Source organism: Chenopodium quinoa, unplaced genomic scaffold (assembly GCF_001683475.1).
Source record: "Chenopodium quinoa cultivar QQ74 unplaced genomic scaffold, ASM168347v1, whole genome shotgun sequence".
NCBI lineage: Eukaryota > Viridiplantae > Streptophyta > Magnoliopsida > Caryophyllales > Amaranthaceae > Chenopodium > Chenopodium quinoa.
In genome coordinates this window covers 3,300,750-3,315,505 of record NW_018745003.1, presented here as the reverse complement: position 1 = coordinate 3,315,505, position 14,756 = coordinate 3,300,750, and the positions used below count along the sequence as shown (strand labels likewise).

The following is a 14,756-nucleotide window of genomic DNA, read 5'->3' as shown; positions in this document are numbered from 1 at the left end:
CATGTGAGTTCAATGGGATTCCGATCTACAAAAAAAATATTAATAAAACTGATATTATTGTAAAAGAGTAGAAATTAGTAGTTTAATACTACTATGACGTTTTGTCTTGAGCAACATTAAATTAATTGATGATTTAAAAAAAATATATATATTATGTATAACTACTAGGTTGCGTGGTCTGCTGGAAAAATAATACAATACAACAAATTTTATTGTAATCCTAGTGTACTTACGTAACGCTCCTTACGTGCAAGATTCTCTTTCATTATCTGATAAGAATACTAGCTACGAGTATGATTTATTTGCTACTCCATTTCTTATTAAATTTTCGTTACATGAAAGAGTATATAACGCGATATGATTCAAGGCAAAAGGAGCATGTTAAGTACTCCATCCGTCTCTTTATTAACATTTATCTGGGATTTTTTCATGAAAATTAAAAAAGTTGATGAAAGTACGTAAGTGCGTGTGGGGTTAGAGAGAGATAGAGAGAAAAAAAAAGTAGTTGGGAATAATTGAAGGGAGAAGTATTAGCGCATATGGCCTATGTGCCAATGAAACAAATATGATGACTTTTTTGCGAATAATGGAAACATGAGAAAAAGCAGTGTTGGAAAATTTGACGGCAAAAAGTACCACTACATGCATAATGGTACATTAAATGTACCACTGTACCATTAAGAGAGAGAAAAAAAAATGATAAAAACCCCAGATTGCCCTCCTATGTGCATGTGAAACACATAAACCCTATGCGCCTAAATGCACTCTAATTAAAGAGAGGGAGAGAGAAAGTGTTGGAAATTAATGTAAAATATCATTATTAGTACAAAAAAGCAATGACAACTCATAAAAAGTAGAGAATATTCTCAAATAGTACAACCTTAAAATAGAAATAAGTCTTTAATTTTGATTTGCCAAAAAAAAAATACTGGTCTTTAATAAAAGAATGGAGTATCAATTTAAGTATCAACTAATCATTCATGATGGTAAAAGAACATTTTAAAAAAAACATACAAGTATGTTTTAATTAAGTGTAGGTATTATTTCAGATATTTACGAAAAATAATAATGATAATAAATAAAAATAAAGAAACAAAAAGTATCCAAGATGTGAGGTCAACTTTAGGGTAGATGTGACACGAGATGGGCAACCCACCCCATACCTATTTTCTTTTGTGAATGAAGATAGTGAAGCCTCAAATATAGTTGGTAGTTTGTGTTTTGGCACCACTTTTAATTTTAAAGAAAAGTATGCATATTCAATCCACGTAAACATAATGAAATAAATGAAAGCTTGTTGTTGCACTTATGATCTCTTGAATGTTGTACTCCGAGATAGTCTCAAGAAGATCAGAAGTATGTAATTTTCGCAAACTTATGTACAAATTCATTACCATTGTGGCATTTTGATCTACTCTGTACTAAACAAGAGCATATGAGGAATACGAAAATTCTAAGACAATACGGAGTAACAGTAACAGGGGTTACAAAGAAAATAGAATTGCTGATATAAAAAGAACAATGTTTCATGTAAAAGCACAAGGAAAACTGTGAGAGAAACGGAGTATATGTGAGCTTGGACAAGGTACATTTTTTTGGACAAAAATTGAGAATTAGGACATACTGCCGCAGTTGGATCCATAGCGCAGATTGCTGTAATTGGCGCATCAACGCTTGGCCCAAGTCTAATATGTGTTGCAAATTAAATCCAATGGCGCAAACTATAACCTCCCCATAAGATGGAGAAACTCAAACCACACTATATTTGATAATTCTTTACAGATGGTGCTGGACCATACACAAAAAAAACATACTTCACGGTGAGATCTGGCAAAGACAATGTAGGCCTATTTTAAACTAATTACTTCATTCAATTGGATGGGCTAGTAAAAAGAATACAACGCGAACATGTGAAGATCAGAGCTGAGCCAATGTAGTGGTTAGCACCAACATGGGAAGGATTGCATCATAGAAAAGAAACTTACATGAATAACAATTTTCCAATTCTCCTTTTCCCCCGAGATAGAATGGGTTTTAAAGCTCTATTTCACCATGTGCATATCCCTTGAAATACTCAGATCAACCATCAATCAAGACGGAGCACTTCAGGTTGTGATTTTACTGTCCCGCTAATCAAATAAGGCGATATAACCATACAGGCCATGAAGAGCGTGAACTGCAGAATGAGCATGAGCATGAGACATGAATTTTTCATTTTTTGGCATGGGGCTGAAGGGTGTTCAAATAAGAGGTAATCAATAAGATGAGGAAAGGAATGGAGACATACCACAAGAGGTAGGGTCAAGAAGCTCCAAATCGGCCACAAAGCCCAGGTGAATCTGCAAAATTTCAAGTTTAAGCACTTACATATGCAAGAGTGATTTCACAAATACTTCAGAAACTCAGAATTATGGTTGGCACTCACAGGCAAAAGGAAGTTAGGCCCAGAAGGGTAACCAATGGCAAGGCAGATGCACCAAGTATCTCCCAGTTCTCATTTGATTTTCTAACACCTGATGTTGACATGCTCGTATAAATGAAATAAGCAGCACTCAAAAGAACACCTCCAAATCCTAAGTATAATGGTATCCTGCAGGTTAAGCATCAAAATTATTATCAAGTTGGACAACATATAGACAAAGTGTGCAACAAGTATTGCACTACCACAGTACCATGCCAGTATTTCCTTTGAAAGTCAACATAAGAATAATAAGCTTGTATTAAGATCCAGAATAATTTAAGGCCATCAGAATACAGAAAAAGATGATTCAATCAAACGAAAAAACATACGCATCACAAAAATTAATATGCCAAAAACAGTTGAAAAAGAATGTTTCATATAACCAGCTTACATTATAAATGAGCTCTCAGAAACCGATATAACATTATACAAAGTATCTAACTGCTTAGAGAAACTAATGCAATACAGGGAAAAACAAGGTGAAGGATCGCTGAAACATATCTACCTTCTACAGAACATCAATAATGGCTATAAATTGGTGTCAATACAGGACATGACAATGGATGAACATGAAGTACTCATAACAACAGACTGGAAACTCTGGAACAGCCTAGAGCAAAGAAGGCAACTAAGCACAAAGGTTATGCTCTTTGCAGGACTCAACTTAACCCTACATGTGAAGCTGGTAATAGAGCACATGAAGGTGCTTATGGTAGAGCATAGGCACGGTGATATTAAATAAACGCAGAGAAAGAAATAACATAGAAAAAAACCAATGGCAAGGCAGATGCACCAAGTATCTCCCAGTCATAATGCAAGGAGAAGATAAATGCAATTTTTCCAGTCATGACATTGTCATTAGTTTTGCTTCAGTTAAGTACTTTCTAGTACTTTGCATCTCTCAAAAAGGTTAATATAATCTAGAAGCCACAATTGAATGAAGTACCCCACGGTGCCCCCATAATGGGAATGTTGGGGAGTTACATCAATGATCAGTAGTCATGTACTTGTCACAACTCACAATTCAAACAAACTTCACACTTATTAGGTTAGGTTATCCCAAAATGAAAATCACAGTTTTTCTTCAAGTTAAAGTCTTAATTGAAATAACAATACCCCCTTTTCTCACCATCCACAAACCCCTTTTCTCTCTCCATCCCAAGTGAGTCCCAACACTTCCTCTCACTAACTCTTCATCCACTTCTAATATCTCTGCTATATTCAAGAGTAAACAATTGGACAAAGTGAATATTAACATAGAAAAAAGGAATAAAAAAGACCAAGGCTTTGAAAGGAGGTGAAACTTCTACTCCAAGTTCCTATCCATACAAAATATTAAAAATCAAATATGCCAACAATTCCATATCTAAAATGTTTAGGTGGATTGTTCTTCTTGACAACACTGGAGAATGTTGGAGAAGGGAACATAAGTATCTGATTAGAAAACTAATAAACAAGGCTAGGGTGGTAGGCTCTCAGCATAATGTCCATTTGGATCAGGGAAAAATGCAGAGGAAGGGAGGGTGTTATGGTGTGTAATAACGAATTAACGACTCACACTTTCAAGCAAGAAAATGATTACTGATGAAGAAAAAACAGATACTTAATTCAATATATATGGGGGCTAAGATTATCTCAACTATGGAGGTCATGGATAAGGGAAACTCCAAGAGTAACTAAAATAAATAAGAATGAAACTCTACTATGCTGTCAAGAAAAAGGTAAACAGAAAAAGACACAAATGAGTCTCAAATTGAACCATTGCATTCATCGAGGAAAATGGCTCTTTGATAATCAATCCATTTCCTTTCCCCTAATCTCGTCTCTGTAATTCTAATAACCATTCTGGGATAGCCTACATGTCTTGTTCTCTGATAGTCACGATAGTATCTAAGAGATGAACTACCCTCCTATAATCAAAATCTTCACATCCTTGTTTTGACAGTCAAGGAAGTCAAGGAAGATTACCCACTAGTGACATTCTTGAAAGAAAAAGGCCCTGTCATCTAAGAATTGCCCAATGATATTGAAAAAAAAAAGCCTTCACAGTGAGGGAGCACCCCAGGGCTAAGGAAGTATGGCTAATCATGCCTCTATTGGACGATTTAAGTTTTATCATCTCCCCATCTTTGGTTTAAATCAAATCACTGCATAAGAAACAAATTAATTTTATCTGTTGAGGTATCAAAATTGCCTTCCAAATTTGGGAGATATGGAAAAGAAGAGATCAATAAATCTTTGAAAAGAAATCCTATAAGCCCAAACATGTTTAGAATCAGTCAAATGAGCTTCCTTAGGAAATCCACATTCATCCAAACTCCATCCACCAGATGAGCATGAAAACCCTCCCCCTCTTTTCAAACAAACTTAAGATCAACGTTGAAGGTTCACTTTTATTCTATCCTCATCTTTGCCAACATAGCAAGTAAAGCAGAGACATATTGGCAATTTGAAAAGGGGATTCATGGTTGCAACTCAAACAAATGAAGTCTTAACTTAAAACTTGGGTCTAAAATTCAGCATGCATGGAACTCTAGCAAGGATGGATCACTTCAGGATATCAAGTAATTGTAATACAATGGTATCCTTCATAAGTAGTATGAACTGCTACAAGGAAATTATCGCTTATGGTTATATACTTGTGGAATGAAAGATTTTACAAAAGAAATCTAAGAGGATAAGCATCCGTTACAAGAGCAGGGATGCAACCAGTAGGCATATTACTTAAATAAGGATCAAGGAAGAAAAGGACAGAAGCAGGAAAGAGATTGATCTAGGACTTGGCACTAATAAGCATCAATTGTTTCCAGCATCAGGTTTCTGTCATATTGTATGCCCTGGAGAAACTGAGTGCAAGTTGGCTTTTGGATAGATGTCCTCAATATAAAACAGAAATCCAGATTGAGAGTCGCAACAAGAACGCTTTTCGATCACTGTGATTGATAAAGAGACAATACATAGATGTGCATAAAGTTATTTCAACATGACAATCTGTGAACTTGAGTTCCCACACAAAGACTACTGTCTGCACAGAATATCTAAATGTACTGATTATTCATCCACAAAGGGGCTGGGAAGTCCATGTGCCCATGTCAAATCTCAAACTGAAAAAAAAATTAGTTCTGTTGGAAGAAGCATCTGAAGTTCACAAGTATCACAACTCTTTGCCCGGTAACAAAACACAAAACTCTGGCAATACAACTGTAACTGAAACTGCTGAAAAAATCCATCCTCATCTGTTTTTCCTAAACAAAGAGACTATCAACAGTAGATATTCAAGAGTGAGAACAGCATTGATCCCTGGATTCTCTCTACATAAATTAGTTTTCCACCATTTTCAGTTGGATATACGCAGCATATCACCTCAAACTTGTAATACAAGCTAAAAAAATTGTTAGTCTAGACTGTTTCAGAGCAAAAGACCAAGCATAGACAGTGTTCTATTTCAATATGAAGTAAATCAGGCACAAAAGCAACCTTTAAAAAAGCAAAGAGAAAAAGAAAAGTCAATTGTCATGCAGAGGTACGCATCTCTGACCATCATGTAATTCACCTTCACATAAATCTAACTTACATCAACAATACACATATACCCCATTGGTCTTTTTCTTTTAGCAAGATGGTAGGCTTAGCTCCCTATATTGCATTTATGGTCATACTTTGTCAAGGAAATGTGATAAAATAAGGCCTGATTAAGTCTGCTAGAAGGACTAAGCTCACCCAAATACTGTCTGGTAGGTAAGACCACTGAAAGACAGTTTTTGCATGCCGTCCACGCATACAGGGTAGAGAATACAGATATAATGTCATCTAACAAAAATACCAAGTTCACTCTATGTTCAAAGTGTAGAGAAAATGGCAAAGCATTGTATACACTAAACAAAATAACAGGGCGAGAAGCTCTGAAATTGTAAACTTGGTATTGTTTTCTAATTCCCCTTTTACATCTACACAGGAAAAATACTATTTGTCCATGACATTTTTCTTTTTTATTTTGGGGGCACACCAAAGATCCTAGTCAATGTTCATAAAGTCACTCAAGGCATCTTTTGTGTTAGAAGCAATTATAGCAACTCCAAGAACCTTGATCACATGACAGCTAGAGACAAATCAAATTTAGAGCTTTTCTATCCACAGTTCCACACATAAATGCCAAATCCATAATCATATTTGAGCCCAAAAAGCTCAAAAGTAAAGTGAATCAAAATATAAGCACCTAAAGTAAAGTCAATCAAGAGTATAAGCACATCAAAAGCCAAAAGCAAAGTACAAAAACATCGAAAATCAAGAATCACTAGCAAAAATCAAAGAATTGTAGCATGAGATCTGAGGCAGATGAATTACCTCCTAATTCGATCATCGTGCCACAAGAGATAAACAAGATTTGAATGCCAATCACCAAAATATATGATAAATACTGCTGAACCAATCCAAAGAACATTCTCCATGATCTCAATCCATGTCTTAGCTCTCGGAATCGAAGGCGTCGAAGGCATTGGTTTCGAACATGCATCATCTTCTAGATCTTCCCCACCGGAGGCATAACCCCAACTATGCCTCTGCCTCATGAAATTAGCCCCAACAGGGGTACCACTCCCACCAGACATAATTCACACAGCTAAATTAACAGCTCAAATTCAACTCCACCCAACAAAAATTCAATCCTCTGATGAATTATACAAGAATCAATCTTTTCCCAATACAACCAACTTTCAGTATAAATCCTACTTACTGCTCAACTACTACTTCCAAGAACTATTCTCCACCCAATTATAAGTTTTAAGGTAAGACTAACAAAAACAATGAATTGAATCAAATAAAAAAAGGGGGGAAATCACATAAAATAAGTTAATTGCCCCCTTTCCTTCTTTTTAACGAAATAACAGTATAAAAATTTCAGCAAATAACAAAATCATCAAAGACCAACTTAGCTTCATTACCTCCAAAATTGAAATCCCATTTTGTAAACTGAATTCCAACCAAAAGCCATGTGAAGAAAGAAGCAATAATTGACAAAACCCCAGAAAAATAACAATTGAATGAACCCTAAATTGATGACCCACCAATTGAAAAGAGCTTAAATTGGGGAAAATTTAAGAAACCCAGGTTTAGATTTGAATAGTAAGAAAACCCAATTGGTGGTTTCCTCTGAGTCTTCGAAATCAGTCATTAACGGAAGCCAACTGACAGCACTCAGACAACTGTTAAATTTAGAGTAGGAGAGAGAAAGAGAAAAATGTAAAATGTAAATGAATGTGACGAAATTGGTGAATTCTTTGTTGCGCCGTTTGCCTAAAGAAGATGGCTAAGTTGGGAGATTCGTTTCGTGTAGTTTCGAAAGAATGTTAGAGAAATTGGAACTTTTGGAAGGTTTTTTTTTTTTTTTTTTTTGGTACAAAATTTCAGAGAAGTTAAGTCATTGACGTTAATATCAAATACTTGTACAAATTAGCCTTTTAATTTATACGTTGTATATGTTGAAAAGATTTTGTAATTACGGAACTGATATAAATGATAAAATGGAATAATAATTGAACAATATGTTATATTTTGTGCAATAAAATCACTTTTTATTTTACATTTTAATTATAAAGATTTTATTACTTATACGGCTATATTTACAAAAATTGAATAATATATTTTTTATATTTTTGGTAGGTAAGGGGAGGGGTAAGAAAATCCCCATCCCAAAATCTCTTTACCGAGACTTGATGATACAACCTCATAAATGTGAAATAATGTGTATCGAGTAGTAATTAACTATAGAGTAGATCCTCTAATGTTTGCGTGAATTTGATTGATTGTAAGTATTTATAACAATTTGTTTAACTGACTGTTATAGAAGCAAATAGAGGCAAATCCGATTGGTAGCAAAGAAAGAAATTTTCTTTATTCTTTTCTTTATGACGTTACAAAATTCTTTATGTTGCTTTTTAGATAAACATACTACAATAAAATATGAAAAAGTATTTTTTTTAGATTATAGAGATAATATTAATCATTTGATTCTATCCTCTTTTTGAGAACTATAATTGTGAGACTCTCTATATTGAAATTGATTGGAAAAAAAAAATTAAAAATGAATGAATTGAAAAAAAAAAAAAAGGAGTGAGATGATTCCTTTATTATATCATCCCCTTGGTTGTATACTCGTATAATTGATGATCGTATTTGAATAATTTGAACTTCTGTCATCTCTATATAAAAAATTTATATGTATCTCCGTTCATCCCCATATGAAATATGCAATAAAATAATTTTAAATTAAATTTATTTTAACAAAAATTATTTTATTTCAGTAAAAATTAGCTAAATTTAACTCCTTTTTATTTTCAAAAGAGATAACCCGAATCATAGTAAGATGTAATATAATAATATATGATCATACTATAGCTATTCATCTTTGTATGGAAATGTACTGTGTAAATCTCATCACTATGTGGAAAAGCTCATCTCCTTATCGTTTTCATATTATTTATCCATGTTCGATAAGAATAGTGTTATAAAATAAGCAAGTGTACAATACGGGATTAGTTTGCTAAGATAAAAAGAATTAGAAACACCACTTATATAGCTTTATACCAATCTATAAGGTGTAATCGATGTTAGGTTTTATACTGACTAGTACTTTGTATGCTATACAGGTGCTAAATTTAATACTTAATACTGATTTATTGGCTAATTTGATTGACCTAATGGTGTTAAATCAGTGTAGGTTGTATTTGTAATAATCAATTACAACTATTATTTAAAACTCCATTTATATGTTATTAATTAAACCTTATGTGAGAAGTGCAAATGTAAAACTGCCACTTGGCGCCTTACAGCCTAGGTTATTAGTTATCTTGCCAGTCATACTTGGCTTAATTATTTCTTCCATTAATTTTTTCTTTCTTTCTTAGATTAATCACACCTGGCCTGTTACATTATGATATGGACTACCATAAATATTAATGTAATAAGAAATAAACTAATTAGTGGGTTAATTAAGCTAGAGCATGTGATACTCAAGTACTTACTAAATAATTGTCTACTATTCCGTACTAAATTAGGCAAGAACATATGAATATGTAAGAGTGCAGAATAGAATGTAAAGGCACAATTGATTACCTTTTTGCTACAATTGTAGTCATATTCATTATTGCATTCATGTTATTGTGCATTTTTTGGGCTGAAAGTTATTTTGCTTGTTGGAATCAAATTAGGCCATATGGTGCCCATTAATGCTATGAGATTTTAGGAATTTTTAATTCATTACACGCTAGTTATTAGTTTGACATGGTTTGCGACTTTATGTGACAAAGAGGTTTGCGGTAAGACTCATAACTCATTTTGAGTACCGTGAGTAGACTGAGTTCGGAGTACCTTTTCTGTTTTGGTAAGTAGATATGGGATTCGAGTTAAACCCATCGATCTGATCAATCTCGAGTATTGAAGTCGATCTCTATTAGTGATTGAGCCTTACTTGAGACCTTTAAGTTATCGCTTATAAATTGGAGTTTTCATTGGTCATTAGTCTCACGTACTACTAAATCAAACCTTATTTGGAAGCGCTATATATGTTTAATGGACAAGAACTTCCAAGTTGGAAACGAGAGGAAATATTCTTCTTAACCATGTAACTAATTCTACCATAAGGTTATTGTCCATTAAATCAAGTTTTCGCCCTTGAGAATCATAAACTCAAGCTCTTCTAGTTTTTCCATTTTTCAAAGTGATTTGCTATTTGCCACAATAGAAATACTCAAACCATGGTAGTTAATGACTATTATACCCCACCTTTTTAATTATAAACACTTAAAAGCCACACACCTTGACCAACCAGTCTAACACGCACCTTACACCCAGGTGTATATAATTATTTTTAAAGAGACAATGAAGTACTATTTAATGTCAATCCCTAGAACAAAATTAAGCGGCTTGCAATCAATAATAAATTTAGACTACATTATTAACTTGCCATAATGAAATTTTTGATAGCAACAAATCTAATTACTAATCGAAAACCACTAATAAACCACCATTATATTGTAGAACTAGCTACAATGTCACTCTAACTTTGATCATCATAACGTTGTTCCTCTTTCGCAATCCGTTGTCCATGAGGGAGGACAACTAAGCTACCGTGACATATACAAGCATCAATACCATCATATTTAAAAAATTTGTGCATTTGATGAGTTTTTGCGTATGTTTTATCTCGAATATTGTACCATAAAAACTCAGCATTAATGCTTGATTTGCTTCTTTTATCATTTTCTTCTATGACTACTAAAATTTCATTCTTTTCGATCCCACGGTAAGCTAGAGGACAATGCTTCAAAGACTTGGTAATAATCGAATCCGAAACTCCCAAGATTTTCACCCAAGACTCTTTGATTCCGTACTCTTTGCGTTAGATTGTATGGCTTCACAAGAGGGGATTGTATCCTCTGGGGGAGAGAAAGAGGAGGCTCGTCGGGTTGCAATAACTGAAACTAACGATAACAATGAGATTGAAATCATTGGGTGATTGATGAGGAGGAAGATGAGGATGGTAGGGTATCTTTGGCGGTTGTAGGAAAGGTGTGGACTGATAGGCATGTCAATGCGAATGCCCTGATAACAAGCGACTTTGGAACATTTTTAGGATAGCATATTAAAAGAAAGGCAAAAGTTCAGAGAGATGTGTTAGGGAGGTTCAACTGTGAATATTGCAGGAAGCTTAGGAGCCTCAAGTGGGGTAATTAGCAGGGTAGGAGAAAAAAGAGTGGCAGAGAGTGAGATGGGGTTGGTTCTTGATGAGATATTGGGAAAGGTAGATGCAAAGAAGGTGAAGCTGGGGAGTAAAGGCGGTGATGTGTCCAACTATATGAAAGTAGAGGGTGGTGGCATCAACCACACCCTCGAACAACAATGAAAATCTTTAGTTGGAACGTTCATGGGCTTGGCAACCCATGGACGTGTAAGGCTCTCCGGGATTGGTGTTGGAGAGAAAGGTCGAATATTGTTTTCCTGATGGAAACAATGATTGATAATACCGCGTTGTCAAGGGTTCGAAACTCGTGCGGCTTTATGAATGGAGTTTGTCTTAGTAGTAATGGTAATTCGGGGGTTCTCGGGTTGTGGTGGAAAGATATCAATGTAAAAGTGGTCTCATACTCAATTCACCACTTTTGTGTTGATGTTTGTGATCATAATGGTGTATATGGGTGGCTCGAAAATGAGAATAAGCACCTCACTTGGGCGCTAATGTCTCAATTGAAGGCAAGTAGTTCGCTTCCATGGAGAAGTGAAAGGGCTATGGATGCATTCCGATAAGCTTTAGATGACTGTGAATTGAAGGACTTAGGCTTTCGTGGCAGCGTGTTCACTTGGAAGAGGGGCAATTCTCCTTCAACCTTTGTAAGGAAAAGACTCGATTGATTTTTAGGGGATGTCAGATGGTGTGCCGAATTCTTAGTTCATGAGATCCAAGTATTTCCTATTTACTGCTCGGATCATGCGCCTCTTCTTCTTACTGCAGGAACTCAACATGATAAGGGGCAGTTTGAAAAGAAATTTAAATTCGAGGCTCTTTGGCTATCGAAGGAAGAGTGTGGTGTTGTTGTCAAGGATGCTTGGGAAGGTAGTGCTGCGTTTCAAACGCCGCATAGATTGTCTCAATGTGCGGATGCCTTGAAGTCATGGGCTGCCATCACTTTTGGTAGCATTAAAAAAAGAATAAAAGAGGCTGAAGAGAAGCTTAAGGAAGTGCAGCAACAACACCCCGATGCAGTATGTTAGAACAATGTAACACTTTTTCCCTTGAGCTTGATGACCTTCACAGACTCGAGGAATCTTATTGGCATGCTCGGGTTAGAACGAATGAAATGAAGGATGGAGATAAGAACACTGCTTATTTCCATCAAAAGGCTAGCATGCGGAAGCAGTACAACAACATTCCGGGTCTTTTTGATAAGAATGGTGTTTGTAAGGGAAGCAAGAAGGAACTGGAAGAGATAGTGGCAGATTATTTTGACACTCTTTTTACTACGGCAGACCCCACTAATTTTGAGCAAGCTTTGGATGGTATTGGATGTGTTGTTTCGGATGAGATGAATTTTGATTTGGATGCCAAACCTACAGACAAAGAAATTAAAGATGCCTTTTCTCAAATGTACCCGAATAAAGCTCCGAGCCCTGATGGTATGTATGCTCTACTTTTTCAGAAATTTTGGCATATTGTTGGAAATGATATTATTTGTTTTGTGAAAAATTGGTGGAATGGCAATTGTGACTTGACTGAGATTAATAGAACTTGCGTGGTTTTAATTCCGAAATGTGAAAATCCAAAAAACATGACAGAATTTAGACCCATTAGTTGTTGCAATATTTTATACAAGATTATTTCAAAAGTGATGGCAAACAAATTGAAACCTTTTTTGGATAAAATTATCTCCGTTAACCAGAGTACTTTTATCCCGAAAAGATTAATCACAGACAATGCCCTCATTGCTTTTGAAATTTTTCATGCTATGAAGAGGAAAGTGGAAGGAGAAAAGGGGTCAATGCCATGAAATTGGATATGAGCAAAGCTTATGATAGAGTCGAATGAGTCTTTTTGGAAAGGGTTATGTACAAGATGGGGTTCAGCGATGATTGGGTTCGGAGAATTATGGATTGTCTATCTAGTGTGTCTTTTGCTTTCAAGATAAATGGGAGCATATCAGGTTCAGTAACTCCATTTAGGGGCCTTCGACAAGGGGACCCTATTTCTCCTTACTTGTTTCTTATTGTTGCTAATGCATTTTCCACTTTGTTATCCAAAGCTGCTGCTGATGGTCGTATACATGGTGCAAAAATATGTAGTGGAGCCCTGAGAGTATCTCATTTATTTTACGCCGATGATATTATTTTATTTGCTAGAGCTACGGTTAGTGAATGCTTGGTGATAGCTGATATAATCAGCAAATATGAGAGAGCATCCGGTCAAAGTGTTAATCTAAGCAAAATCGATGTTGTCTTTAGCAAATGTGTCAATACGGATCGGAGGAAAGAAATTGTGGATATTCTTGGTGTGAAGGAGGTTGAGCGACATGAGAAATATCTTGGTTTGCCTACAATTAGGAGATCAAAAAAGGCAATCTTTGCTAGCGTAAAAACGAGAATATGGCAAAGAGTTCAAGGATGGAAGGGGAAGCTTTTGTCAAGACCAGGGAAAGAGGTCCTAATTAAAGCCGTAGCACAAGCTATTCCGACTTATATGATGAACATCTTCAAAATTCCGGAATGCTTAATTGATAAAATACACTCTCTCTTAGCTCGTTTTTGGTGGGGCTCTTCGGATTCAAGGAGGAAGATGCATTGGCATAGTTGGGAGGCTCTTTGCCGCCTAAAATCCATGGGTGAAATGGGTTTTCGTGACCTCAAGGTGTTCAACCAAGCCTTGCTTGCTAAGCAATTATGGCGCCTGCACACATTGCCTAACACTCTTCTCCATTCAATACTCAAAGCCAAGTATTTTAAGAATAATACAATTTTGATAGCTTTTAGAGGATATGACCCCAGCTTTTCGTGGCGAAGTTTGTGGGGATCAAAGTCTTTACTGCTGGATGGTCTAAAATGGCGTGTTGGCAATGATGAATCTGTGCGAGTATGGTTGGATTCATGGCTCCCTGGTAAGACATTTACTACAGTACCTACTCATGGGCCTAATTTTGATCCTGACCTCAAGGTGGCTACCCTTAAACATCCGGGTAATGGTGAGTGGGATTATGATATGCTAAGGGGTTTATTCTCCGAAGATGATTGTAGCAGAATTTTACAACTTCCCACCCCTTGCAATTTTGATGATTTAGAGTGTTGTATGGTGCGTGCACTCGTTGCGCATGAACACGTAACCCACTAGGAAATTCTGATTTGTGGGTGTGACGCCAACTATCTCAAAGAACGACATCCCGTACCGGTTGGTCTTGTACGTAGAATCCATGCCGATCACATGCGGGTACGTGCGTAGTATGTTCACCGTTACAGGGTGAACCATAAACGCATGTTGGAGAACGCCTTCCTCATCGACCTTGACCCAGAACAGATACTTGCTTTCTCTCACCAGATGAAGAAACTGTTGGACCACTCCTCTCCCGTCGGACATCTCTGCCCTCAAGTCATTCCGGCAATTGTAAATATGCCGGATGTTTGGATGATCACCGGGATATTGCTCAACAATGGTTGCCATGATGTTACGCGGCGCAACCTTCGACTTCGTCAAGTCGCGGACAACCTTCTTCGCATCCGGACTCAGGCCACTAATCTTACGGTGACCCTCCGGATAAAC

General features: G+C 36.1%; 1 protein-coding gene across 1 annotated transcript; it reads right to left on the bottom strand.

Moving 5' to 3' along the window:
* Positions 1–1,487: 1,487 nt before the first annotated feature.
* LOC110707927 lies at positions 1,488–7,812 on the bottom strand. Its single transcript, XM_021886010.1, has 4 exons — positions 6,806–7,812; positions 2,426–2,590; positions 2,288–2,339; positions 1,488–2,176 (listed from the first exon to the last, which is right to left on the bottom strand). The coding sequence occupies exons 1-4, from the start codon at positions 7,066–7,068 to the stop codon at positions 2,087–2,089; spliced, it is 570 nt and encodes a 189-aa protein (XP_021741702.1). The 5' UTR covers positions 7,069–7,812; the 3' UTR covers positions 1,488–2,086.
* Between the last annotated feature and the right edge of the window lie 6,944 nt (positions 7,813–14,756).

Coding starts and splice junctions, on each gene's coding strand:
- LOC110707927 (XM_021886010.1), bottom strand. CDS start 7,068: ATGTCTGGTGGGAGTGGTACCCCTGTTGGGGCTAATTTCATGAGGCAG. Junction 2,340..2,425: donor GGCCTAACTTCCTTTTGCCT/GTGAGTGCCAAC, acceptor GAAATTTTGCAG/ATTCACCTGGGCTTTGTGGC. Junction 2,177..2,287: donor TCTTGACCCTACCTCTTGTG/GTATGTCTCCAT, acceptor CTCATTCTGCAG/TTCACGCTCTTCATGGCCTG.